The sequence below is a fragment of the Apteryx mantelli genome, chromosome 15, assembly GCF_036417845.1.
Source record: "Apteryx mantelli isolate bAptMan1 chromosome 15, bAptMan1.hap1, whole genome shotgun sequence".
NCBI lineage: Eukaryota > Metazoa > Chordata > Aves > Apterygiformes > Apterygidae > Apteryx > Apteryx mantelli.
In genome coordinates this window covers 5,234,421-5,262,096 of record NC_089992.1, presented here as the reverse complement: position 1 = coordinate 5,262,096, position 27,676 = coordinate 5,234,421, and the positions used below count along the sequence as shown (strand labels likewise).

The following is a 27,676-nucleotide window of genomic DNA, read 5'->3' as shown; positions in this document are numbered from 1 at the left end:
AAGCCGGGCGGGTCGTCGCGGGGCGGCTGGGGAAGCAAAAGGGCGGGGGAGGTCGTGACAAACAGCCGAGCAGTGGTCCTTGAGCGCCCACAGCCCCTCTGCTCCAAAATGGGGGCTGTCGCCTTCAGCAAATAATTTGGTGTTAACTCGAAACAGAAGTTTTAGACTCACTTGTGTGCTCATTGAAAAGGGCCAGAATGACAAACATCATACAGCTAATGCCAGTTTCTTTTCTTATTTTCCACAAGGGAAAATAAGTACAAAAATGACATGTTTACAGCACTCTTCAGCCACGCACTGTAACGATTGCTGTCAGCACGAACGAGGGCTTTGGAAAACCTAGGCAAGCAGCCTGCTGTTTGTTATTTTAAACCATAAAGTGGAGGTACAGAGATTAAAAGAATACACAGTTGTCAAAAGTAGAAAATAGAACCCAGGCGTTCCGATCCCTGGGATCCATCCTCTTACTCTACTAAGATTGTACAATTACTTAATTATTTCTAAAATAGGAGGCACAATTATCAAAGTAAAGGGTGGTGAGAACGTGGAAAGAGCAGCCTGTCTGCATAGAAGAAAAAAATGCCAATACACCTCTAAACCTGAAAGCACCAGTGTTCTCAGTCAACTGGAGACAACATTTCGAGAAAGTGACTTAGGGACTTTGCATTATTGGGGTTCGCTCTATTCTCTGTCAGAAAACACAGTGACCGAAAACTCTTGTAAGGTTGATCTGCCTCTCAAGTAGTTTAGAAAACTTAGTAAAGCAGATTTGTATTTTCTTTCCTCTTCTGAACAGAGCAATCCTAACCCATACACTCGCACTCTTAAGCAGGTACCACGCAAACGCTCTTTACAGCACATTAGTGGTTTTTTGGCCCATTCTTGCAATCACTTGAAACACTGTACCTGCCACCAGTTCCCAAGCATCACGTGTGTAACTCAGTCCAGAGGTTTGGCTGTCCGTGAGCCAAGGCCTAAATTGATATAGCATAGCTGCGTGACGGTTGAATTTTATTGAGGAAATTGTTCAGGTATAAGAAACTACATGAGCTGAAGCCATGAAAGACAAGAAAAGTGGCACTGTTAGAATGGCAGTAGTTAGCTTCAAGAGAAAAGATACTTAAAAGGCCTAAGGAAAAAAGCAGAAAATCAAAAAACTCAGCAATGCTGAGGATCAGACCCTTTTAAGGCATGCCAGAGATGAACCTTTCCCCGCTGGACTGAAAACTTTCTGGCCAGCCAAGACTCAACATTTTTCTTATCAGGAGTGATATGCATTTACTGCGTAGCTTAGGAGTCTGTTAGTCCTAGCTATCTATTTTGCATACTAGCTGATAAATAATTACTTATTCAAGTTGTTTGCATCCTGTTTGCAGAGTCTCTTTATGCATAGTAAATGATGCCTGAACAAAAGCGACCCATTTGGTGGTGGGTTACATCCCTTTCTGCTGAAGTAAGTACTTTCTCCTTTTATTAAACTATAATATACAATTTGAAATTTAAAAAAAGTGTGTCCTCACACACTGATTACAGTTATATTAATACTGCTAGAACTCCAGAACTGAAATGGCAAAAGCCACCCAATTTGCCTACATTAATGTTATATATAATTTGTATTTTCCATTATTGCTAAGCACTGGCTCTACATCAACAGCATCAACTGTAGAATAACTAATATAAACAAGGCAACACAATGGAACACATAACACGATCTATCCAAAAAAACTTAAATGAAATTGCAGTTATGTTTTTCCATTTACCATTTCTGTGGGTTTTGTTATAAAGAGGCCATAGGGTACAGCAAGCTTTACACTGAAATGTTTGTTGCTTCTGGTTTTGTGACATTGCATTCCATCTACCTAAAGACCATCTTCAGTCTTTCCTGAGGATCATTTATTTTTATTAGAATGAAAAAGAAAGATAGAGTGTTAGATCCTGAAACTTTTATTTAAAGTCCCATAATTGTTTAATGTTAAATAGCATAAAAGCTTGATTTTTCCCTCATCTCATTAAATGTTGGACAGTTTAGATAAAAACTGGAATATGTGAAACACTTCCACTTAACATTTTAACAAGTTGGTCAGTGCCTGCCAATAACAAGAAATAAAAATCTACATGCAAGTAATAATAAAAGAGAGAAAAATTAAAGAGCTGTTTCTAAATGAAGGGCCATATTCCAGTTCTTGTTACTTTCAAAACTAAAAAAGCATTCAAGCAGTGTTCTGGTAGTTCTGCAATGTGGTCAGAATGCATTTGCAAAAGGTGTTTTTCTCTTACGCAGCAGTTCAATAATTTTTTTTTCTTGCATAGCAGGCAACTGTACAGTAAAATGTTCAAGGCAATAACCAAGGCTTTCATAATTGAATATTTTTTGTTTCTTCTTTACCTAAAGATGAATGCCATGCCAATCATATTTGTGTATGGCAAGAAGAGAAACAGACAGCGTTTAGCTGAGTCAGCCTTGTCTGTGTTTTGCCTTCAAGTATCCAGGGCTTGGTTTCTTAATTATGGATGGGGAGCTGAATTTGCACAGACCTCAAATATTCAGTGACTTTTGGATCTCATTATGGACATACATACACATATGTAAGTGCTAATATAAAAGCCACAGTCATACTTTCTTGAAAGTTTCAAGAGTTGTTTCAACTTCAGCTGAAGCAATGTCAGGGGAGGGGAAAAGGTTTCATTTCTGAACAAATTCTCGGAAAACTTCCTAAACAGAAGACTTTTTTTGAAGCCACCATATCTTTTTTTTCCCACTTGTTGTAGAAGTTTAACACAAATAATGTACATGTAGCTACAATACATGCATTATGCCTCCAAACATACTAGCATACATATAATGCTCATGAAGAGAAGCAATCAATGAAGTCAATGCAAAAATGAATGTCAGTGCACTACAGATTCCTGGTTTGTCCAAACCACTAGCATTCCTCCCACGTTTGCACAAGTATGTAACGTCACAGGTCTCAAAATCTTTGCTATCAAATCAGCAACCTTGCATTCATGGTAAGGAACTAACTTACCTGTCGAAGACAATACTTAACTGATGAGTCATTAGATAGTGGTTTGGGGTATTCCCCCTCCCCCAAAAAAAGAATTCTATTAACTCCTTACTGATTAGTGAAAATACATACTGATGATCTTCCTTGGTCTGTGTTCTGCTCTCTATTGCCAGTTATGAAAACTCTGAAAACCAGCACTGCAGTCTGAACAGATGAAATCTATTGTTCAGAGTGCATGGATCTAACATACATATATCTATGCAAGAATATCTAATAAAATACCTAGTATTTCACAGTGTTCAAGCAATACCCTTCATGTATATCTATAAAGTAGCTATATTGTCCTAGACAGAAGAGTTTCACAGTTTCTTGTGGAGAAAATTAATAAAGCAAGTATAGGCCTTACTTCTTGCTTTATTCCTCATGGATGCTTTGTTCACCCTGTGGAAGACGAGACTTTGATTTTTTTAATTCATAACATTTATCAAGGTTTTTTAAAAAATGCATAAATCTGAAAAAACTCTGAGAAGACTGCTATGTGATCATGCTGTTCAGTATCACAGGAAAGGTTTTACTAACTGATCACATAGGAAGAATTGATTGGTAAAAATCTTAATTGACGTAGGAGAATGAAAATTATAGAATTTTATATGAAACTCACTGATGTCAGTGGCAAGTTTTGCCTCGTGTAAAGCTGCAAACAGTTCTGTGTTTACTGTATTAGTTACTCCTTCAGCCTCAGTAGCTCGTAAAATTTAAAGTTTTGCAGGCTGTATTAGGGGAAAAATGGATGGTGGAGTTGGTGCCCTTTTTGTTTAAAAGACTCCACTAATTCCTCTTTTTCTCAGCACAGAAGCATTCAGATGACAGAAACACAGCTTATAAGCTCCAAACTCTTTCAGCCACCACCCAATCCAAGAGATTTCTTCAGAGGCTTTTTCTTAAGGTCTCGTAATTACCAGCTCCCCTGAGACTATATAGTGGCTTTCTATTCTTAGTTTATTTCTCCTCTCTCTCAAACACTTCCTACTCAAAACAAGACCCAGCGAAACCCTCTGCCCACATAGTTATAATTCCCGAGAGGACTTTCATATGCTTTTGTTTTGGGCAGTGACAATGTGCATATGTTTTGATTTCAGGCCCCCTATTGGTTCTTGCGTTTCAGTTTAATGAAGACAGACCAGCTATTAAACTCACCAGTTTAAGCAAGTTACAACCCAGCTTCTAGAGTTCTTTTGACCTTGCAAGTTTGAGTGAGATTTTGTAACAGCGATATGTATTTGTGGATATTACCAAGTAAATGTTTTGCTTTAGCAAATTATATCATTTTCTTATTTATGTTTATTTTTAAAAGTGTAAGGTGTTCAAACCCTTTAATAAAAGGCATAACATAAAACTCAATATTATTGGAGTTAGATAACTGCTGTGAGGAGGAATGGCAAAGTTGTCCCAGTGTTTGAGCCAGTAAGAAAAGTCTAAGCACAGTGGAAATTGACAGATACGTTGTTGTAGTTAAGTAATTCCTCTTGATTAAAGTAAATTACAACTGTGCTAAAAATAAACCATAATATCCATAGAAATATAATAAAATTGATCCGATTAATTTTCTGTTTGCTTGTACAAACAGGTTCCTGAGGCAAAATGTTGCTGAATGTTTTTCAAAAAGTTTCTTTAAGCCTTTCCTGTTCTTCTTAAATGCTATTGCATGTGTGAAGAATGAAAAAAAGTTTTGGGCAGTCCCAGTCAGTCAGTCAGACTTCTATTCTTAATGCAGAGACGTAACAATTTTCACTTTGAAAGAGCTGCATGAATCACAGATCATCCCTGTCATGTGAATCCAGACACATTTCTGTTTTATGAAAACTTTTTCTTCGTCCAATAGACACTTGAATGCTTCAGAACAGTTTGAAGAAAAAAGGGTGCCCCAAATGAGAAAGTTTGCTACAGATACATGAACTATGATACTGTTATTTGGAACTGAAAGACGAACTGAATTCACATTCTGAAGCATGGATTTCATGGATTCAAATTCCAACACTGTGGTTGTAACTGGTAAGATTTTTATTTTTTATTTTCTTCTTCTTTTAGCTAGACATGGTATGCACACATGCTTGATCTTTGTCATAAACAGTTCCCTGGAGTGAAAAACAGTAGCAAATGGTCACACTAACAGTTCCAAATGAAAAATAACTTGCTGGTGTGCCTTCCTAAGAAAACCAGATGCATGTCAGAGGAAACAGACTGCACTCTGCCCTCTTTATTGCCATCCAGTTTGGTTTGTTGTTCATTCTCTCCTTGTTTTAATCTTTGTTGACATTCTGTCCGATCCAAACCACGTAGCTCAAGGCAGTGCAGGCTAGTATTAGATAAAGCTTACCCAAAAAGAGCTCTGAAGCAAGAAAACCATGTTGCATCACAATGTCACATAGTCAGTGTCCAGAATTAGAGCAACACATGGCAAATTTCAGAGTCTCAGTTTCATGGCAAGGTAAGGGAAATTTAAACAGGAGATGCTGCCTCATCACTGCTAAACTAGATGATTAAATTTAAATATATCAAAAGAACATGCCTGAACATGCAGCCCAAGGGACCAAATTTGGAGTTTTTCTTGCTGGCTGTAACTAATGCTGAATCACAGTGGCAGAACCACCAGCTAGAGACTTCTGAGCTTTAAAAGGTTAAAGCTCTTAAAGAATGCTGCTACTCGCTGTTCCTCTTGTTGCCACTGGCTCATCTAAAGGCAATCATTACACATATCTTGACATGTGAGTTGCTGGATAATTTTCCACTGTAGGTCATCCGAGGACATAGGAATGAGGTTGAAGCTACATCAAAAAGATTTGCATCTTGCTGTTTTCAATTAACTCCCCTCCCCCTCCCTTTTTTTTGATAGCTCCGAGATGGGCAGAACAAGTTTGGCCCTCTCCAAACATAACTGCAGTTGAACTAAATGGGAAAGCAGGAGAGAGCAAGAGATAACCTCTTAAAAGGCTGACAATCTGGTTCTCTCTCTTTTACAGTATTTACCATACATACCCTTGATGGGCACACTTCTTAGCACCTTGCTAGTTTTTTCCTCCCCTTATACAGCTATTTAGGTACAGAAATCTACTTGTTCAAATAGTTTTAGACTAGTGTGTCCCATTGGGCACACAGGTGCATCTTTAAGCTGTTACAGAAATTATCACAGCATGCCTCTGTCGCATTTTCACCTGCTCATAATATAAACCTGCTGGCAGTGAGCCCAGTTTATTATATAGTGCCTAATAATATTCAGCTAGTTAGCCCTCCAAGTTGTTGCAAGTATTTCAGTGTTTTCACAGAACAGCTTTATCCTAAGCAGTGGCTTGCTATGGCCACCACTAAAATGCATGTATTTCATTGTGGGGAAAAAAAATTACAAATGAAATCAAATTTTTTTTCTTTTGAACATTTTCATTAAATATACAAGCCTTTATCTTCATGAGCTTTAACAATGAGAAACCTGTCTATGATACACTGACTGTGACCTGGGAGTAGTTTTAACACCAGTTCATTCAGTAGTGGTATTTCTATAGCTGATGATCCTATCCAAAATCATTATTTATATGTCCTAATGGCTCCAATAAATTTACCAGTTTCAGTTCAGCTTCTCTTGTAAGGGAGCTTTCACATGTATAAAGACTGTAGGAGCAGTTCTTATACAAAAACATATGAAAAAAGGACAAGCCATTCCCTTAAGTGTTATAAAGGCCAAATACTATCAAAAAGAGTCAACTAAAAATATCAAGATAAAGAACAAATGTGTGAGTGCATACATGCCAGGCACCTAATTTACAATTGCACTGCAAGCATAGGTTAAAAGCACTTTTCTTTGTCTTCAGGTTTTGGTCCCTTTAGACAATACCTGGTTAATTCTAGCTGGGAAGCGGTGAAGGTAAGCATCAAAAAGGGAAGGAGCTGTTTTATTTTGTGGAGATCCAAATACAGACTGTTTCCAGGCTTTCCATTCCCTTCAAGAGAGTTACTTTCTCATGTCTCATTAAATAGAACTGTGGCTCTTGGAATAGACTCCCAAATGGGGAAGGAAGAGGATAATTAAGAAATGAAATATATTGTTTTATTTGTAAGAATGTTTAGTGATTTAAGCACTTTTCAAACTATTATTCTTGATTTAAAAAAAAAGGGGGGGACTTCTTTTCCCCAGGGTGCCATGTCTGCAAATAATGCATATGCCCCAGATTATGTCTGTCTTCCATAAACTTATCATCCTATATTACAATTCATTTCATCATGTCTATGTACAGTGATTTCTTTCTTGTACAGGCATAGCCTATGGAGTTTTTATTGCCCACTTCTGGAACACATAACTGAAAGCGTGTCAGGTCTAAGTATACCTTCATATCTCAGTTTTACCTTTCACTTTCAAGTGGCAGCAAAGTCTACAGTTAAAATCAAAAACAAGGTCATTCAGATAGTTCTTCTCCCTCCATATACCTTGACTCTTTCAACAGCAACCGTGTGTGTGTGTGTGTATACACACACACACACAAACACCACGTATGGGATGGAGTCTTGAAAATTCCCACTTATTTCCTGAATACATATATTAGAAGAAATTTACGTGGGTGATACAAAGACATGATTTGGATACCTGGCTTTCAGCATAAGCTTTTCTGTTACAATTCTTTGTTTATTTTCAAATTAATATTTGTGTGAACCCACATTTCCTGGCCCACACCAAAAATTTCCACAAGGGGTTCAGTAAATTATAGATTATTATTCAGGAATGGGATTGCTTGTTTTTTAAAAATTAACTAAATTAATAGTTATGTAACTTCTCTCTTTTTAAATATATATCTTGCAAAAAAAATACTTTACCAATGTATGTAAGAACGTCTGTTATGATGAAATAATTTACCAGTTTGATACTTTAATACTATAGCTCAATCTAAAGTGTGAAAGGTCATAGTGCATATGTTTAAACAGTAGGAACAGCTACAGAGATTTGTTGAGCATGTGTACAAGTCACGTACAGGTTCCATTCAATAAAATTTCTGAGACTTTCTAGCCCAGACAATGGCCATTCCTTGGTTCAGTTACTCTTATAAGGTATTTAAGAGTACAGTTAACTTGAGAGCATCTTTCATACAAGTTCTTACCAATTCCGAGGTACAAAACAAAATATGAAAGAAGCTGGAGAACACTCAAGGTAGCAAAACTGGATTGAAAGACTGATCCAATATCTGCAAGAAACAGCAGAGAATATTGGTGAAAATGGAAAGCAAGAATTTGAAAAGAACCTGACGGGACTATGGTCTATTAGGGAAGCTGATACAAACCTATAAATATTTGAAATCATCCGGACACTGGAATGAAAAAGGCAGCTTTAAGAAGCTATTAGTTAATGATAGAGAGGTGATCACCCTACAGGACTTAACTGTACTACAAATTTTGGTGATAACTACTGAAGATCTGACTTGAAAATAAAGTACAGTCAAGCCAAGACTATTGAAAAACAAGGAGTTGGTAAATTTTTCCAAAGACCAAAGCTATAGCTACTCCACCAACCCATAGATTTTTTATGCTAGCATCATTGGGTGGGGGATGGTGAGTGCAACTTGGGGCTTGGAAGAATAAATCTATTACCCACTCAAAGTCACGAGGGATGTTATCCCTGTAGGCTAACAAGAAACAAAAGTACTTCTGTTATACCTTTCCACACCCCAGTCATCCCAGGAGACCCATAAATTATCTCAACTCCAACTTGACATGTGCCCTAAACCACAAATATTTGTCAGTTGACAATGTTCTTTCTCATTATCTCCTGATTTCTGTTGGTTCTAATTTTGAATGCAATACCATCTTCTTCTGGTTGAAAATAAAGCATGTTCTTTATCTACAAGCAAAACAGCCTGAAGCTAAAAGGCACTGATGAGTTTTTTGTAACAATGTCATGTGCTTGCTATGCCAAGAAGTTACGTAACAATGGCTACAGCATTCCATAATGAAACAGATGTTAGTCCTTGTGTTTGGAGGAGAACAAATCCATTTCCCTCTGATGTGACACCCTGGGCATGGAATTAATTTGTATTCATACTGGTGATGCTGCTTTGGTTTCTTATTCCCTGTCAAAGGTGGTTAATCCAGACAATTCAGGGAAATCTGCTGCAAATCAGAAAGTACTTTGAATTTTGATAGGCCTGTCTGTGCTAAATAGCAATCTAATGCTATTGTTCCATTGGCCTTGTTCACATGAGTAGCCCTGTGGTCTTCAGGAGGCTTATACGCATATATAAGAGATAGCAAAAATTTCGTACTTACATCTGGAAATAATCCTGACTTGGCTTGGTGTTCCTGCATGGATCACTAAAGAGACATGAAGCCCTCCTGCTGAGTCTCTCTTCTGAGAGCCATGCAAGAGTACACTCAAACTCTTCATCAAGAAAGTACTGAACAGCCAGATCAGTGCTGCTGAACATGTTTACTAAGGCTTAAAATTTATGTAGCATTATCCAGAACATCACTAACTACTATCTCAAAATGAACTGGGCTTTCATCAAAACCCTGGTCAATACCAGGGCAGTCACAGTGGTGTTCTAACACTGGTACTTAACATATTAAGAATGCACATCCCAGAAGAGTCCTCCCACCAAAAGTATCCCAAACCCTGTAAAAGTCTGCATTAGAAGTCCCAGGGTCCTAATCCTCAAAGCACAGTCTCACCCTTCATGCTTTTGACCCAAGAGCAATGGTTTTCCTTGTGTGGGCAATACCCCTCTTAGACAGATCTGCTTCCTTAAGGTCCCTGTTGCCAGTTTCTCCCCACCAGGCTGGCAGCTCTTGCACTCTGCTTTCTGATGGGGTCAGCAGTTTTCCTGAACTTCCTTTCTTGCTGCGGGAAGGATCAGAGTTTGATCCAGTGAGCACAGCACAGCCCATTTCATTCCTGTCATCCCTTCCATGCTTTTCATTGGGCACTCAGAAAAATAGCTGTATGATACTGTTTCTCTTACAACTTAACTAATTACTACTCTGCTTTTGGTGGATAAACCAATTTCCACTTCCTAACATCCCAAGGAATCAGGTGATAAACACTAACAAGATTCTCCAAATTCTTGACTATTCCTCCTTGTTTAGAAAAAGTTCTTGTCCTGGATTTTTGAATTTCTTATTGATACTACATAGCAACACACTGTCCTGCATTGCCTGTGAAAATAAAATATTCAGAGCATGTGAAGAGCATCTGTTGTGTTTGCATGAATCCAAGTTCTCATCACAGCACAAGATGATTCACGCACAAGGCATCCATCAGCGTCACATCCATAGATTTCTCATTCTTGAGCAAGTACCCCACTTGAGAGTTTAGGGAAAAGGATAATCAAAAGGAACTGAAAGCACAGGTGAACCTGTCAATTCAGGGTCATTGAGAAAAGCTTCAGAATTTTTATAGACACACTCACATGGCCCAGCATGATTGTCTAGCACTAGAAAGACAGCTTCTCTGCTAGAAACCTGTCTCACTAAGTTTTTCATGGTTATCATAACTCCATTCACCCGAAATACCCTCCTAAAATATGCACAAAAACTTCACTAGCATCACCTTTTAACTCCTGAAATGCAGAGCGTTCTCTCTCTAAAGGAAAACAACACAGAATATTTACTCTGCATTTGCTGACAGATCACATTGAGGCACTGTGATGTGTTAGCACTTCAGCACCTCATGGGACCCTCAGAATCCCAGATCCTTTGAATTATTTATTTTATATTACAGATTGATGATCCCATCTAAGAACCCGTGATCTGATCCTGTTTCTGTGTCTCCTCCAGAAACTCCTGTGTCTGGCACTTGGTAGCTAAATATCTTATCAGGGCAATCTACCATCAAGGTCAAAGTCCCCAGTTAGTAGGACATAAATGTAAGTCGAGTGGCAACATTCATAGTAATTAAACTGTAGGTGCAAAGAACAGGTCACATTTCCAACTGCTTCTGGGAACTACATTTGCTATCAGGAGATGAGGATCAGATCTCTGTGTGCAATTTTTCATCCTGCCACTGATCATGTGGCCTTTGGAAATTTGTCATTTAATCTCTCCCTCTCTCCGCTTTAGTTTCATCATCTGTGAAACCCAGAGGACATTGCTATTTAGTTCCTCCCTTTCTGTTCTGAAACTTTCTTACCTTTTTAAAATGTATCTGCAGAATTTAAAATAAACTTTGCTTGCAACATACTTGCAGGGTCTGGGTCAACTGATATTTTTATTCTTCTTCCTGCACCAACACAAGCCTTTCTGAAAGAAGTTCAAAAAATAACACATGCAAAAAAACCCAACTTCCTGTCAACCAAATCTTACAAACTCAGTGAAGGTTTCTGGAGTTTTCTAAAAGTTCAAGATGCTTGTAATACTTTGTGTAACATATAACCACAGCACCTGAGCTCAACTGTTCTATCCAGATCACTATTCTTTGGAGAGAATTACATAAGAACATGGGCCAGAACTCTGATGAACCAGAACTATGACTTTTGAACCAGTTTTCCCATTAAAAAAATCCTCCAAAACCTTTGTCCTCCTTTAAAATCTCCTTTGTCATTTCAACTACAAAAGACAGACACTTGTTTACTGAATAAACTCACCAGTGTCAGCTCTTAATTTCCAGATGCGGTCTTCTTTATCCATCTTCAGTCTCTTATCTTAGATGCTAAAATCGTTCTGGTTAACGCTGAGACTTACTTGAGACAAGTAGCAACATATTTGTTTGTTCCACATTTGCCCATTGTCTGATCTAATGGGGTACGTGTCCATGGTTAGGGTTCTTAGACACCAAAGTAATATACTTTATTGACAACATGCTGGAATTACTTAGGATGTACTTAGGATGTTTTTATCTTCCTTTGACACAAATTCTCAGCACTTTTCTATTGACCAGCTTCTGTTTTTGTCCTGCACAAAGAGTGTCCCTGGATGTTTCTCCTTTGACAAACAGCAATAACAAAAATGGACTTGGCTATGCCAATTCAGAGAGCACAAGAGGAGAACAGCCTGACAACTCTAACTGCCCTTACTTTGGATCCCACATTCTGCAACAAAGTTGCAGCTAGTCAAGCCCTCTAAGCTTTACAGTTAAGAAGGAAGAATCTCATTAAATGTTAAAATTAAAGATGTTTTAGAAAATAAAACGCTAATTGTGAACCAGCTGGGGTTTTCTTTTTGGAAGCTAAGACAGAATACAGCATTCTTAAGCGAGATGATGCAATGGCCTCTCAAAGACTGTCAGTGCCCAGAGGAAAAAAGACTGGCAGTGTTCTCTAAATGTGTTTACTTCCCTGCAGGCATTGTTTCCTTGCTTGTGTCAAATAGTTTATTGAGCACAGCTAATCAATGTTTCCGCTGACAAGAAAATTGGAACAGTTTATATAGGAAGCCAGTGTTGAAGGGCAAATTTCCCAGTTAACACAGCATAGAACTGTGGGCCCCATCCACACGAGTATCCCTAGTGAGAAATGAAAGCTTGGGAAGACAATGGCATTAAAAAAAAAAGTTACAGGTTTCTTGGTCCAATCCGATACCCCTGCTGCAGACTTCTTGCTCTCTCTCCCCCTGGGAAGCTTCATCTGTGTACTCCTTTGGTAGTGGTCTATTTACCTGTATGCAGTAAGGATTTTCACGCACCATCTAACTTTTCTGGGACAAACCTTTCTGCCTCAGATGCATTCCTTCTGCATCCTGCCAGCAGCATACTTTCTGCTTAGAACCCTAGTTCATTAGCCCTACTCCAGTGACAAAATATTTTCAAGTCATTTCTGCGTCTGTCCTTGACAATTCTCCAGAACATCTGCCAACCACCTGGTCAGGGTCTTGCTTTAAAGGATGCCTTTGTTTCTCTCACCTCAATCCTGGGCACAGTTTTTGTTTCCTTTGGGAAAAGGCCACTTGTGGAACTTCAACTCTATATACATGACAGGGAAATCTCATCCCAAAAGGTGATATTTCCTTGTTTTATTGGAGAAACATATTCTAGACCAGAAAGAAATTAAATCCATTCTAAATGTGACCTTCCTCATGTTGACAGGGTCATCTCCAGCAGAGGCAGCCTGGACCAGTTCAAGCCAGAATATTGCGTGCTACTTGAGTGGACAACTAATGTGAATTCTCCCTCATTTGTGTCTCTTCAGAAGCACAGCTTTAACTCCTAGATCTTTCAGAGGAACAGCTCTTACCTATATCAAAGCTTATTATGTGTTTTCAGTGTGAACCTTTACTAAGAGATCCTCTTTTTTCCATGGTTCCCCATGGACCAGTCTCTAAGCAACAAGAATTACATAAACCAATTCCACCCATTGGAGACTGAGCATCTCTTTGGAAAATACAATGGCTTACGTGGAAGTGACATTAGAAAAGTATCTAGCACATTTTAGTTTCTTTCAGTTGAAAAAAGGAGACCTACCACAAGACAACTGGATTTCATTGCAGACCAATGTTTGGGAACTATGGGGTTAGGCAGCATGACATCACTCTTTCATATGTTTTCACAGTTGGATCAAAGTCTGGTTCTTTATCACAGTCTGAGAAATCCAATGCTCTTACAAGTCCATGCTGGTTTTTTATATAGGAGCTGTCCAAGCAAGGCCTTGGTAAAAACATAGATCTCCGTATTATGCAGCTGCCAGTGGTCTACCAAAAAGCAAAGGAGCAAGTCTTCAAGATATGGACAACTCTTCGGCCACTGGTGAGTAATTACACAGTTAGACAAATTTTCCTCTTCATTTCTGAATAATATTGGGAGGATCTTTAAAAAGATCTCCAAAAGAGTATGCACAAGATGTACATCAACACAACTCTGTAAAGTGACTATTAAAACTGTTATAAAGGTTTCAAGTTGAAATCAGAGCACACAATAATTAGCATGCTGTTTTAACCTTGTGCCATTTTAATAGCATAATTGCATGCAGAACAAAGAAAAAAAGATCAGCCATAAATTGTGAAAAAGATACTGTAGCTCTGAAGTCCTGAGCTAACTAGACACAACAAAAACAAACTAAAGCACTATTTTGTTCTCATTTATAATCTGTTATCAAAGTTCTCTTTAGGTATGAGCTACAGCAAGACTCCCTACCTTGAAGCTAGTATTTCACATAATGCTTGGCACTATTGCATTACATGTTTTTAAAAACAGGTCTCATTTTTAATTTCCTGTTATTCACTCCGGTGGGAAAAAAAGCTTACTGTTCATGTTGGGCTGGCTTCATCCGCCAAAGCAATCATCCTTGAGCAGTGTGGGAAGAACAAAGGCTACCAAGAGATGGATGCTTGTGGTTTTCACCCAGAAGGTGGCTGTTGTGTGCTAGATGGTCCGGAAAAGATTGAATCTACAATTAATATGAAGACTCTCTGGAAAAACATTTCAGTGGAAGGGATTGATATAATCTTTTCCAGAGATGCAGGAAGGTAAACATTCCATAGCAGGGGTCTCACAGTAAAACCAGAAGTAATTCAATCAGCTTATTTCACCTAGAAGGATTTTTACAATGACTTTTCCTCCAACTGAAATCACTTTAAAGCTTAATCTTCAGAGGGGCACAAGCATGAAATTGGGACAAATTTAAATTTTATGTAAAGAAGCCTTCTTTGAAAAACTGCAGCCTGTAGATATTTTTCCATAGATGTGTGAATTCCAGAAGAAACAAGTTTCAACATAGCACACCCTGTGATTAGCAACTCCAGTAGACCTGCACTATTAGAGAGTCTGAAAAGAATACTGACTAGTAGCAGATTTTAATCTATTCTATTTTTCCCAACTGGGAGGGATACAAAACATAAATACCTACATGGAAGAACAGAGCAATTACAGGCACCTTTAGAAAGATGTCTGTGATCTCATTAGGTGTTTTTGGTGGTACTGAAGCATTTTTCTTTTAAGCTAGTCTTCATTTAAAAAGAAAGCAAAGAAAACAGAAAAAGACCTTTTTAAAAAATATATCAGCTAATCTTAACCTTTATTTTCAGGATTTGGGTCTCCAAATTAAAAATGGTGACATAGAATGACCTCCACAAAACCTTTAAGTAATCCACTATAATGGCATGGATGTAGTTCCAGTGAACTGCACTAATTTTCTCCTCTGACTTAGCTTATAGAAGCCTAAAAAAGATTGCATATACTGTCATTTTTATTTATTTTTTTAGTTCCTTATGGGTAGGTGTCTGAAAAACCAAACCTTCAGACAAAGAATATTTGATTCTCAAACTTATTTCTGCATTTCCTTTATTCACTAAGCAAATAAGTTTCTAATAATTTCCTTAACCAGGTCTGGTTTGGCTACTTAAAGTATATTTAAATTTAATCGGTTTTACTGTTCCTTAATGCAGGTTTCTGGTTTTTTGTTGTGTACTGCAGGTACATCTGTGATTACACCTATTACACTTCTCTGTATTATGGCAATGGAAGAGCAGCTTTCATCCATGTACCTCCATTATCCAAATCGGTGACAGCAGTCTTTCTAGGAAAAGCATTACAGATAATTATCTTAGAAATGTTAAAACAGTGTGGGGAAGAAAGAGAATAAGATAGATAATTTAGAGAAGTAACTAATATTTCTTAGAATACAATTCCTTAACTCTTAAATAAAGCATCTCTGAAGATTTCAAACCCTTACTGAGATAAAAGGATTTTATATTCCATGTTATTTTCAGTGAAATCTTCTTACATAAAGCAAACAACTGTTTACATCTCTCTCTGGTGTAAAAAGCTTGAGAATAAAATAAATGATAGACAGTTTGTACTACTAACAATGATAAAATATGGTGGCTTCAGATTTAAGCAAGCATGTGAAACTGGACTTAAATTATGTTGTACATTTTCTAAAATCTTTAAAAAGCGAAAAAATATCCAGGTACAAAAAATATTTTGGAAGACAGACAGATAATACTACAGCCTTGTTAAATCAAGATGCATGCTTACAGCTGTAAGGACTTTCAGCACTGGATGGATATAACAGAAATTCTCTCCATCCCCAGTCACAGTCCAGTGAGATAGTTCAGCTACACAAAATGCCCACAAAAAAACTAAATGGGGGGTGGGGGGAAAACAAAACACATGCAGGGATCCTGTTACGTGAAGTTTTAAAATAATCTCTGAGTGGCATGCTGTAAATACTGGTTTCCACATCAGAAGAGTGTGAACCTGTGGTGACTTAGAAGTAAAACAAAACAAAACCAATCCCCAAACCCCCACAACCCTAGAATACGACAGGAACTCCGATGCCATTAGTAATCTGGGTTTCAACTTCCTGAAAACAACACTTACCCCAAATTCTCAATGTCTGTCCCAAAGGAAAACGCCGCAGTCCTTCCACAACGCGCAGCATAGGGAAGACAGCCTTTTAGTAGAATGGGTCATGCTGTTCAGGGATTTACAGATGAAAATCGAAAAGCTTAACTTGTCCCAAGAAAGGCAGTTATTGAAGCACTGTGCTGTGGAATGCGTTATGGCACATTATCCTACTTACAAAATAGGAATCAAATGAGATCCCAAGTTGTAAAACTTGGAATTGGACAGTGACAGATCACTTCTGTGCTTCTCCCCTGCCAAGTCAGGCTCCTCCATGTCTCAAGTACAGCTAAATACAAAAGTGCACTACTATGCTATTAAGGTGGGTAAGAGGAAGGTGTCTGCATATCCTCTTCAGCAGACAGGGAACTTCAACACATGTTCTCCTTGATAATTTTGCTAGCAGCAAGACAGATGAAGAGATAAAATTAGCAGGTATTTTTCAAAAACAGTCGTTGGAACAGAATGGCAGCAGCTTAATGTGGACATCTGCTATTTCTCCAAGGGAAACAAAAGCCCGTTCCTCAAGCATCACATCAGTAGAAAGGACAACAGACAAACCTAACTGCATGGACACCTGATCAAACTTCAGGCCACCACTGTGCCTTATCTTAGTGAACGCTTTGATGACAAGGGTCAGAGGAATTGGAAACACCAAGATAATGCTAGTTTTCTGGCCACTGGCTTTTCCAGCAACTTTTGTAGAAAACTAATAACCACATGCTGGATGACTGAATGCCTCATCTATGGATTGCTGTAAGTGTATATGAAAGGGTTTATTTTAAATAGATAAATAAAAACGCTTACCTTATTCAAAGGAAATACCTACTGCAAAACCGGACTCAAAAGCCCCATCGAAAAAGGAGCCACAAGCTCAGTGCCATCGGATGAAAACAAAGACCTGATTTCAACAGAATATAATGGCAGTACTGACCTCTACACTAATATTTATTCAGTTACTCAATTAAATATGGCCAAAAGGGTGGGGGGGGACCAAAAGATTTACTCTGGGTTTTCTAACTTGTACTTGCTTTGCATAAGGAGCAACAAAGTCAGAAGCAGACAAATGCATACAGAATTCTTTTATTTAACTTAAATCATGTAGTACTGAAACTACTAGAAAAAAGCAGAGTAAGAGAAACTAAAGGAGCCTTAGCTTCAGCCATTCAAAATAGACAAAGTTTCTTTTTTTTCATAATGTAAAGAATCCCGAGTATATCGCAATAACAGGAATAAATTCTTACAACAGAATATACAAAAACATTTTGAAATTGTTTTTATCTACTGATTCATTTTAATATAAACACAGGAATTTCTTTAGGAATAATTTATACACAGCAAGTCTTTTTATGTAATAAATTGGCCATGTTATTGTTTCATTTTCTTTTAAAAAATTTAAACAAGAAAACTTGGAAAATGTCGTATTTGCAACTGCATCCATTCCTTAGCACTTTCTAGTTTTGTTTTTGTCCCAGAGGTAGACAAACTCTGGCCAATCCTTTCATCTCAAACCTCACTGGTTTAGAAAACAGAAGAGCTGGTTTTTAAACAGCATCTAAACCCTCATAACCCTTCCAAAATGCCGTTGGTCAAATTTAGGGGGAGAAAGGGGATATTCAGTATTCTTAAATAAAAATAAATAGGGATCCTACCTTGTTCATTTCAACAAAGCTTTAAACGGTGTTCAATATCTGTAGAGGCTGCATACAACCTTTTAAAGCACTAAGAAATCTGTAAAGAGTTCTTCAGCAATAATTACAGAAACCGCCTTCCCTCTTTTTGTTATGCACTCGCATCCTCCAAACCGCCTGGCAACAATAAAACAGGTACTGAATAACACAAGTGACACTGCGTAGCAGCAAAGCCCGTTCCGTTTCCACAACCAGTGAGGTTCTTGTAATCCGTTAAGTTACTGCACTATACAGTAAAGTGAAATGACCAGTTAAGATGATCCCACCCCAACCAGAGGGCTCTGGAAGACCAGGATACTGAAGATACAGAACATTTCCCCAACTTCTTTATTCATTCACTATATACTGGGACACAAAGCTTGGGCGGGTAGGGGGAGAGGGACGAGCCGTGAATTGGACGAGTTAGCGATCCTTTTTGGCATATTGTAAAGCTAGCTAGTAAACTGGTACCATCAAAAAAAAAACTGATCACATACAGACACACCCACACACAGACACGGAAAAGTGCCCTTAAATTATATTTTAGGCATTTATAAACTACAAACATTTTATAAAATTATTCTATGTACTTACAAAATGCAATGAAACATTTAATTAGTTCTTGTAAACCAGATCTTCGTCAACTGACTACCCGTAATCTACTGGACTTAAAGCCCTATTGAAAATGCTAATGGATTACTAATCAACATAACGCATACAAAAAAAGATGAACACACGCATGTACACACACACAAACTAGTGATAGTCTTAAGGTACTTGCAAAACAGACCAACTGTAAGTTGAGACTCTGATTCATATAGACCAATGATAACAACCGTTAAACTCCTGGCAATGAATTTACCACTCCAGCTGGAAAGTCAAGAGGTTTATTTACAAGTACCAACGATCAGAATTGTGATACCTGAGCTCTGGTGCTGTCCCATATACCAAGCTCAGGAAACTACCTCAAACTTCTGCCAAGCCCTGTGTCTTTGTAAATACCTATTTCCACATCCTTTGTTTTCACATATCTTCATACAAACATTTCTCAATTCTGATTTACCTGGCTGTGCTTATCATTTCAGAGACTGTTTCTCATCTCTAAACAACCAGTTTTCGGAAGTGAGGCATCCTTTGAAGCCCTCCTGCCTATTTACAGTTCTGTATCTTCAGCACCCCTGGCCACTAGTGTTTTTTCTACACGTCATTCTTTAATTCTTGTCTGCACAACTACGTATGGGTTAAGTTGCAATATCTGGCTTTTATCACTGGTTAGTAAGGAGTGGATCCCTTGCACCTTCCCCCACTGTCGTTTAGCCCAGTGATTAAATACACTGTTGACAAACAAAATAAGAATAACAGGAAACAAGTGTCACTTGTACTAATGGAATGAAAAGGTTTATATATATATCTATATTATATATATATACACATATATAGATATATATATATATGTATATATAGATATATATGTATGGAGTTATACCAACAATAGGAGTGTTGTTCATTTAGACTCGGATTGTACTGAACACCCCTCAGCAGTTCCCAGAGGACCTGACAGCAGCTCCATCTGGTGACCAGTCATCCTGGGCAAACTGGGCTTTTTGTCTGTTTGTTTTTAAAGACCAACAGGAGCATCAGTGCGAACATATCTGGAATCATACATCACTTAGAACCAGCTTTAAAGAGCAGAGGCACCACACTGAGAAAGACTTGGTGAACATAGGCTGGCCTCAGACTTTTCATCGTGCCTGGCTTCGTGTCTACTTTATCGCTCCCCCAAAAGAGTATCTGGTTTAGTACCAAGCATCTGACACTTCTGTATTTACATAAGAGCCACCTTCCTTTGCAACCAAACCACCTTCTGTGCCACTGAAAAGCTTTAAAATGCGAGTCAGGTGAGAACAACGGCCCAACTATTAAAACCAAAGCTTCCTGCTCCCCTTAGTGATGCCAGTTTGTTATGCTATTGCATTAAAACATCTTGGTACCATTTGTCAAAATGCTGGTTTTCAGGGCTGGGTGGGCTTTTGTTTTCAATTTATAAACAAATTGGATTACTTTAACTTTATTCAAACATAGCTAACGTTCTAAATAAATTTTCCATACCAGACAAGCCAGTGGTCTCAGGGAAGAACAACATTACAAACCATATTATGACTGTATCAAGCCAACATTAGTTCTCAGTTGTTCACATGCATAAACATCTTGATTTACTGTCAAAAGGAAGTCTGCATGAAAAACCCATGTGAATAAAGCTATTCAAAATGCACAAAAACACAACAACAAAAAAAGCTATGGAAACGAACAGAACAAAAAGGAATTAAGCTTGAACTGCAAACACAGAACGCAATGGTATCATGAAGGTGGTTTGGTCCAGGAGAGCTGACTGTCATCGCACATGCATACTTTTAGTCACACAACTGCTCTTCCACTGAAGTGCTTTTTGAAATGCTTATCCTGATGGGCGCTACGTTGTTAGTGTTTCTTCCTAATGCGTTTTTAAACCACCTACATACAATTATAAAAACCAAAAACTTGGACAGTTTTAACAAAACCCTCCTAGCCAGCTGAAAGATCTGAGGATCTCCAGTTGTGGTAATCAATATGTGCAAGAGAGGGGAATAGTCACTACACCCAAAGGTCACTGGAAGCTAATAAAAATGGAAAAACAAAAATAACCTAGTAAAAACTTTAAATTTTGTTGATTTTCCAGAGTTAGAGAGAAATGCTCTCTCCAAAAACACGCTGTAGTACTTAACCACAGCACTGTATAGTCAAGAGGCCGCATACAACACAAAGTAGCCAAGCACCACATTATTCAGCTACCGAAACCAACACCTGCACGAACAGCTGCCAGAACTGGAAAAAGAGAAACATTATATATCACGTCAATGGCGAGCTCGTGTTAGTACTGTGTGCTTGTAAACCAGTTACACACTGTCAGAGGGTAGTTAAAATTTGATGGCTGGTCCATCAGAATCCACAGTTATGAAGCATATAAACAGGGTAAAAAAGGGAACTGCATTTTTACTGGCACATCAGAAAAGAATCAATTCAATGTTAGTTCTGAAAAAAATCAGTGCTCTCATCAAACAGAAGCAGCAAGGATCTAAAATTGTAAACTCAGTGTAGTATTCTCATCAGGCAGCCTGTGACAGTTTTTTCACCGTTTGATTTGGTCAAGAAAGCAATACTCTTGCTGTATGATCCAATTCTTTTTTAGGTGTTGGTTCAGTCAAGTGTCCTTTTGGTGCTTGTGGCATCTGAGAAAAACTGGCAGGAAGGACTTAGCCCGCTCTACCGGATAAATAGAAAGATCGTTTACTTCATTCTAACAATTCTGGACCTTCAAATATTGTAAACAACTGATTTCTGTAACAAATTTGATCAAATACTCATAGTTCAAAGTTCTTGTATCAGGTCAGCTATGTCTCCACTCAGCTAGACATGCAGCATTTTGTTGCCAAACTGAGGGCTGCTATGACAGCACATTAAAAAGCCTTCGTGATTCCTTAAGGAATGGTCACCTTAAGCCAAACAACTCTTAGATTTCTTTCCACAATAAAGATAGAAAAACTGCAACGAAAAAATTGGGCAAACCCTTGGAATTGAGGCAAAGATTCTGAAGTGACCCTTTGCGATAAGCAGTGACTGTTCCCCTCCAGAACCTAGAGCATGTGGTTTATGGAGTGAGAGGTTACCAGTATCAACGGCATTTATTGGCTGCTGAGAAATGTGAGATGTATTTTTTTTATATACACACATATAAAAAAATAAGAGTGAGGTAGATAAATGTTTGAAAAAAATCAAAAACTGTCCCCCTGTCATACTCAAAAACCCTTATCTCAGTATTTAAATTTATTATGGGGCATCTCTACAGTGATTTAAACTGATATCACAAAAATAAATAAAAAATCCTACATAGAATACCTTCTTAATTAACTTTTTTGTCTTTTTCATTTTTAAAAGGGAAAAATAACTATGGGACAGAGGCAAGAGAAGATAATGGGACCTAAACTACACAAGCAAAAAGCACTACAAACTTCTTTAATCTCCAGTCAAAACTAGCAATCAGTATATTGTAATTCTTTGTTCTTACTCGAAAGATTTAAACATTCCCATCCCAGAACCACCTCTTCACTGCCATCATTTGGTTGGATCAGTGCTAAACGAAGGCTTAGATGCTGTAACTAACTTAAGATGAGCAACTGGTATGACTCCTTGGTTGTAGACTTTATGACGGCCCCCTCCTTCCCCTTCCACCAGGGCTTCTGCAACTGAACAAACAAGCTCACTCGTTTGCTTTTGTTCTGAGGTTTGGTCTATGATTTAAGCAACAAGCTTGTACTTGTACAGGTTTCCATAGCTGCCAACACTTAACCGTTTGCTAGCCAAGCCGGCGGCCCCAGCTACGTGCTGCCCACCCCGCCCCACGGGAACGGCACGGCCCCTTCGGCAAGGGCTGCGAAGAGGGGGCAGCCGGGGCTGCGCTCCGCGGAGCGGGGCTGTGCTGGAGCCCGGGGTCTCACGGCCATGCCGGGAATGCCCGACACCGCCAGCTGCACTTGGGATAGCTCTTGTTCACAGGATGGAAGGGTTAAAATAGTCATTTTAAAAATTAGCGACCCAAAAGCCTGGTGCCTGCCATTGTACCCAGCAAATTAAAAAAAACCTATATATAAGTGTGTGTGTGTGTGTGTGTGTGTGTGTGTGTTTGTGTGGGGAGTGTGGGGGGGGGGACGGGTGGGGGGGTGGGTGTGTGCCACAACCAAAACAAGCAGGGAGGGAAGGAGGGGTAGAACCCTTGCACAACAATGAATATAAACACTGAACAAGAATGTACTAAATATTTAACCTCTTTTTTCTGACCTGAGTTTGTATCATGCCTTGCACTGTAACAGACTCGTACGCTGCCTGGGCAGGGGTTAGTAGGAAGGAAGGAAGGAAGGAAGGAAGGAAGGAAGGAAAAAAGGAAGGAAAACGGGGGTTTCAAAACACCACGCCGCAGCCCTGCCCCAGGGTTTCTGCGCAGGGCGTCCCTTCTTTCTCCACGTCCCCCTCAAAAGCCCTGTAACCCACACAGCCAAGATGTTGTAAAACAACTAATGAAAAGGAAAAAAAAAAAAAAAAGGAGGAAATGTATTTATAAAAAGGCATTAAACAGTTCATGGCAAATCATATGAAAGGTATCAGTTACTGGGAAGGAGGAAGTAAAAGTTACACACTATAGTACAAAGCATAAGAAAATTTGTTGAAGTGGGAGGGAAGGGAAGGAGGGCAGACCTGAAGGTTTTCATAGATTAAATCCACAAAGATAAAGAACAAAAAAAATAGCAGCTTTTTTCTGTACAGACATATAGATGAGTATCTGAACCGTAAAAAAGTTATAAAAGTGACACAAAAGACAATGTGTATGCAAATGATCCATGGTCTAACATAGAACTGCAAGACCCTTCGAGAAGTCTTAATAATAAAGAGAAAAGGTCAACAAAGCATCATAGACTTGAATCCGGTTACTGCTTTTTTTAATTTTTTTTTTTTTAAATCTTCTCCAATTTTTTTTTCTAGGTGTTTTTTCCTTGCAAGCCTGTGAAGGAAGGCAGGCTGCAACGATGGAGATCTCTGCCGGTTATTTTCACGTTTTTCGTGTTTCATTTTTGGCGTGCGGTTGACTTTTTTGTACAAAATGCATGTGTTTATTTAGCTCACCACTGCCAGTTTTGTCCAGAATTCATAGGGACGGGGGTAGGGGTGGAGGGAGGGCTGTTTCTTTACCCCATCCCCTTTCTCTTCTCCATCACGAGAAAAAAAAAAAGAAAAAAAATCACATTTTGTCCAGTTTTGAAAAAAAGATCTAGACAATTTGATTTTTTTTTAAATACCAGTGTATGATTGAATAGAATGTATTGGTCAGGATCTCTTTTAAACAGAGCAGTTGATTACTGTGCTCCTTCCATGCCTACAAAAAAAACAAAAATGAAAAACAAAGAGTTCAGGTTTTTTGGCAAAATTTGGCAGCGCTGAAAATGGTAACAACCTTGGACGAATGATGGCCCTTTTTTATTCTTTTACGTGTTCCTAAAAAGATTAAAGAGCAACATTAAAAATCCAGTCTTTTTTAATTGTTTTTTTTCCTGTTTGTTTTTTTTGTGTTTTTTTGTTGTTTTTTTTGTTTTGTTTTTTTTTTATAAAGACCTACAGTGTTAGGCAGGTGCCTGCAAGGGTACTGGGGAGCCACCTGGCCTGCGATATCTTTGATCTGATAAAAGTGCTGTACGGTTGAACTTGCACGCAGATATGTTTCCCATTATGAAGCAAAGAAGAGAGAGAGGAGAGAGAGGAGAGAGAGAGAAAGAGAAAGAGAGAAAGACATCAGATCTCAAGTTTTCTGTTGCTATTAAGTGTTAACATTAGAGTTTTAAAAGGCCAACTGTGCGCCCCATGAACGGAGTCCTTTGCCGAAACAAACATCTGCTTGCATATTGAAAAAAGAAAAAAACGATAACTTGTTTACTGAAAAAAGGGTTCTCCCAAGTGCAGCTATGGCAGTTCTGAAGATCCACTGAGGTACAGTAGGCTTTTGAATATATTGTAATTCTCTTCCTTTCTTCCCCCAATGCACGTGTTTCTCTGTATTTCGCGTTTGTGAGATTCGGGTTCTAAGGATCAGCAGGCCGAAGACTGGGGCAAAGGTAAGGCCCTCTCGTTCTTGCGTCCCCCGTTCATGTGTGCGTACGGCTGTCTCTCCTCGAAGCTGGCCCGAAGGACCACCACGCCGGGGCCGTTCTCGGCTTTGTGTCCTGAGTGCTTGTCAGTGGGTTGGAGGGTAGAGGAGGGGTCTAAAGGAATGCTCTCCATGTTCTCAGTCTCCAGGTCAAGCTCCTCCGTGTCGGGAGGCTTGTTCTCTTCACTGTAGAAGAAGGAGACCTCTTTGAACGCTGGGTCCAGCTCGTCTTTAATGCTACCGATTATTTCCAGGAAGGAGGGCCTCATTTTCGGATTGTACTGCCAGCACATGCGCATCAGCTCAAACCTGGACAAGAAACACACGGCAAGAGCAATTACCGAGATGTTTTATGAGCCCCCAGAAACCGGACTGGAGCTCAACCCACCGTGACTGAATTAGCCCGTGCATTTGAGAAAATCGCTCGATTCGGATGGAAGACGAAGTGACAGATCTTTTACAGGCCGGGACCCTCGCGTGTCACATTTCAACCTTCCTTCCAACCACAGAGTTGCTCCTACAGCTCCTGTCTAAGCCTTCTCCATTCCTCTCCACACACACTGGCTCATAAAACAGTCTCATGGATACTTCACATCCAGGAACATTTAATATTTTACTCGGACTTGGTATTTCCCTCTTTTTTCCCCCCAAATACCCTATATTTACTCAGTCGTACAGTGACTCGATGGTACTTCTCAGAGTATCTTTTTCAAACTACTAGTCCCTACCCTATCAATAGTGTCTCTGAAAAATATTTGAGTAGAAAATACTAGGTAAAACACTGCCTTTTTTCCTGAAAGGAGAAATTTCCATTAAAATTAACTTCAGTCCCTGAAAAACTCTTGCAAATCTCAAAGACATTCCCTAATTTCTTACTTTAAAATTATGTTATTTGCATTTATGGCCAGGGAGGCATTACTCTTTTAGAGTGTGAAATCCTCTGTTTACACACATCCCTGATTATATCTGCACAATGTCCCACGCCGGCAAAGCAAAACCACAGAATGAAACAATAATACATACAGAATGAAAAGAGCATTTCCATGACACAGCAAAACTGGATATTCCTGGGAGATCACCTCGACCTTTAAGCACAACACAGTGAAGGACTTTACTTTGCGAAGGTGGGGTCGGGATGCCTTCCGTTAACACAGCACGAGTGACAAAACAAATTTAAATAAGGAAGATTAACATTAATTCTTCAAGGCAATACTCCGCGTACACCACCCTCGGAGAGAAGCGTGCTGCTTGCAGGGAGGTCAGCACTGGCCCCAGCTCCTATGTTCTGTGCTCAAATAAGCAATCTTCAAAACCCACAATCTTTCAGTTCAGATAACATCCTGGAAACTATTTCAAATTTCTAGCTTCACTTCCAGCCATGTGATCCGGAGTCCCAACAAGACCCTCCCTTCTCTGCCTGGCCAGGGCCTGCTTTAAGGCATCAGCTGAAGACCCAGCGGCCAGTCAGGGTTCATCTCCCCACCGCTGCACGAGACCTCTGCACCAGTCTGTGCAACGCCCAAGCTTTCGAAACACCAAAGCGGAACAAAACCCCCCAAACCACAGGTCCTTTTTCGGGCAGCACCTCAGTCCATCACAGACCCAGCTCTTGATGCCTCCGGAGCCCCTGCTCCAAGGCAAAGCTGTCAGAAACCTGTCCCTGAGCTAGGAGACCTTGGGCCGGGAAGCCGGCGGCTGCGCTCCAGCGCCCGCGGCAGGGCTGGGCGCGCTGGGAACGCCGGCGATCTCGGCTGCGCGGTCGGAAACCACGCCAAAGCCACAGCAACCCCCTCCGCCGGAAACCTGCTTCCTGGGAGAAAGAAATCCTGCTGCGCTTCCCCGCAGGGCGCCCGGTGCCTTCGGCTGACGTGAACCAGCCCGGAGCCGCAAAGCCGCTGTGCTCGGGCTGCAGACGTCACTGAGAGCGCAGCGCCACCGACCCAAACAAAAGCAACCTTAACCGAAACGCATCTGGCGTCACAAATATTCCCACCTGAGCTCGGCTGGCACAACCGCACGCGAACGCGTCAGCCACCTGCGCGCGGCCCCGCGACACCCAAAAAGACGCTGGCAAACCCAGTTTGTGCGGCGAGAGCTCCCCGGGGAGCGAGCGCTGGGCTGCACCAGGCGCGTAGGCGCATCAGCGTTGTTAAACTACCGCTTGTTTTCCAGCCTTTAGAAGTCTTCCATACCGAAAGCGAAGCCAAACTATAAAACCGTGTTATACCCTCACCCACAAACGAGGAGGAAAGCTTGGGATATAAATATATAAAATCCATTTCTGTTACTTCATTGCTGTTTCCTTTCCAGCCGACTGCTGCGGCCCTGAATAGAAGCGTTAGCGGGAGCCAAGAACACTGGATATTCGCTGGCGCTTTGCCCCGAGGCCTAAGGGCAACGCTAAGGAGATACCACAAGCAGTGGAGTAATGCATGTGACATCAGCACAAACAAGGACATGTGATGTTTCTTTTAAGCCGTTCCAGATTTAAAAACCCTACAGAGTTCCCATAAAAGGATTTTTTTTTTCTTTTTAACTCTGTGGGCTCAAAGAACTTGTTTACATTATCTTAAACAAAAAAAAAACCCTTCCAGTAGACAATGGAAGAATTTACAAGCTGTTAATACAATCCGAGCAGTTTTATAAAGTACATCTCTGACTGGTGGCAAGTCAGCTCAAGGAAGTTAGAGGCATCATCAGACCGGGGAGCCGCCAGTGCCTTTCTAATGCATCTTCTGCTCAGAGAACACAGCAAGAATTGAGCTACTTCTTGCACTGAGGCATTAAAAAAAAAATGGAAATGGAAAATTACTATGGAATTTGCCTTCCATTTTAGTGTGCATTTGTGCTTTTCATCAGGCTTGATTTGGTAGAGGAGAGAAAGACAACCTTGCTACGTGCTGGTATGACCTGTGGACAGTAGACCCTGGTTTCAAAAGCAGTGAGAACCAGGAACAAAGGAAAAATC

The 27,676-nt window shown here is 39.7% G+C and overlaps 2 protein-coding genes across 2 annotated transcripts in view; one reads left to right on the top strand and one right to left on the bottom strand.

The window, feature by feature from the left end:
• The first annotated feature begins 2 nt into the window (after positions 1 to 2).
• On the top strand, positions 3 to 21,922 carry PGPEP1L (pyroglutamyl-peptidase I like). Its single transcript, XM_013943668.2, has 7 exons — positions 3 to 343; positions 1,377 to 1,453; positions 4,888 to 5,057; positions 6,869 to 6,921; positions 13,597 to 13,713; positions 14,206 to 14,432; positions 15,379 to 21,922. The coding sequence occupies exons 3-7, from the start codon at positions 5,015 to 5,017 to the stop codon at positions 15,545 to 15,547; spliced, it is 609 nt and encodes a 202-aa protein (XP_013799122.1). The 5' UTR covers positions 3 to 343; positions 1,377 to 1,453; positions 4,888 to 5,014; the 3' UTR covers positions 15,548 to 21,922.
• A 1,377-nt stretch (positions 21,923 to 23,299) lies between these two features.
• IGF1R (insulin like growth factor 1 receptor) overlaps positions 23,300 to 27,676 on the bottom strand; it is a 191,757-nt gene continuing 187,380 nt past the window's right edge. Inside the window, exon 21 of the mRNA XM_013943661.2 lies at positions 23,300 to 25,017. Coding sequence (XP_013799115.1) covers positions 24,651 to 25,017 — 367 coding nt within the window. The 3' untranslated portion in view covers positions 23,300 to 24,650. The remainder of the gene's footprint in view (positions 25,018 to 27,676) is intronic.

Coding starts and splice junctions, on each gene's coding strand:
- PGPEP1L (XM_013943668.2), top strand. CDS start 5,015: ATGGATTTCATGGATTCAAATTCCAACACTGTGGTTGTAACTG. Junction 6,922..13,596: donor CTAGCTGGGAAGCGGTGAAG/GTAAGCATCAAA, acceptor TTTTTTATATAG/GAGCTGTCCAAGCAAGGCCT. Junction 14,433..15,378: donor TTTTCCAGAGATGCAGGAAG/GTAAACATTCCA, acceptor TGTGTACTGCAG/GTACATCTGTGATTACACCT.